Source organism: Trypanosoma rangeli, assembly GCF_003719475.1.
Source record: "Trypanosoma rangeli strain AM80 chromosome Unknown Tra_15.4_contig_00884, whole genome shotgun sequence".
Classification (NCBI taxonomy): domain Eukaryota; phylum Euglenozoa; class Kinetoplastea; order Trypanosomatida; family Trypanosomatidae; genus Trypanosoma; species Trypanosoma rangeli.
Window position 1 is genome coordinate 1,603 of NW_021706644.1, and position 1,274 is coordinate 2,876.

Below are 1,274 nucleotides of genomic sequence, written 5' to 3' on the forward strand. Positions count from 1 at the left end.
ATGCTCATTGGCAAACGGAAAGCACAACAGAAGGCCATCGTGGACGGTAAATACAGCGGCAGCGTGGACGGTAAATACAGCAGCAGCGCGGACGATGGTGCCAGCCCACTGGGCTCCGCTCCTGCAGGAACTCCACCAGCTTCCGCCTCGCACCGTCTGCCGCGTGGAGAGCCGACCCTGGGACCGCGCAGTCACCCAACAGAGAAACAAAAACCAACAAACCTATACCTAAACGTGCATTGCGCACCCGCGCCAGCTCTCACAACATTCGCATTCATTTCTCGTATCCCACTGATTGCATCAGGACTGATGGCCGCGCACACACAAAAAAATTAAAAAATAAAAACATGCTATTTTTACGAACTCAGCTACATCCAACCCCAAGCCCGCCCCTCGTAAACACACAGCTATCACCGGGCACAGCAGCATTGCCGCAGAAGCCACGCGCTGCCCATATCCCTGCCCCAATAAAAACCCACAATGCACGTGCCTATTGTAACTCAATTGTATCCAGATCATCCCCATTCACCACGCGTCCGGAGACCCTGCCGCGCCGTACCCTCCTCCTCGTATTCTCAAGAGAGGCGCCATCTGCGCTTTCAGCAATCTCCTCGCCCCTTGGAAACTCCACACTTGCAAACGTACCCGATGCAACGCGCCCATGACCATGGCGTCTGGACAACCTCAACGGCTGGGAAGTATCTGCTGCGGGTGGTAGAAGTGGCGAAGACTCAAAAGGCACCGCAGGTTGTGAAGGCGACATAGAGGAATTCCGCTGCGACACATGCTGCTGCTCACTGGGAGAACGCATAAAAAAATCGGGGTCCTCAGAGAAACCCGAGCCTCCTTGCCGCCTCTGTTGGGCTTCATAAAACACATTGCCCTTCACCCCCCGCAATTCCATGGGCACCACCCTTGTGGATTCATCATCGGTACGACGACGGCAGCAGCAGCATATTATGACAGCTAATGTAATCGCAGCAAGCGGCAACAATATGGCAAGAAGAATGGCGAGCCAGTGCTCCTGCGCCCACGGTGCCACCACCTCCGGCGGCAACGTTGTCGTGGTCGTCGTCGTGTTGGTGGGGGTCTTCGTCGTCGTGGTCGTCGGGGTCTTCGTCGTCGTGGTCGTCGGGGTCTTCGTCGTCGTGGTCGTCGGGGCCTTCGTCGTCGTGGTCGTCGGGGCCTTCGTCGTCGTGGTCGTCGGGGCCTTCGTCGTCGTGGTCGTACTGATTTCGTCTTGCACTTCACACACTGTGCTGAATGCCACAGGA

General features: G+C 56.8%; 1 protein-coding gene across 1 annotated transcript; it reads right to left on the reverse strand.

Annotated features, from left to right (window-relative positions):
- Positions 1–490: 490 nt before the first annotated feature.
- TraAM80_10300 (uncharacterized protein) lies at positions 491–1,274 on the reverse strand (the record flags this gene model as incomplete). Its single annotated transcript, XM_029386931.1, has 1 exon — positions 491–1,274. A coding segment is annotated over one exon (784 nt), but the record flags the coding sequence as incomplete, so codon positions are not given.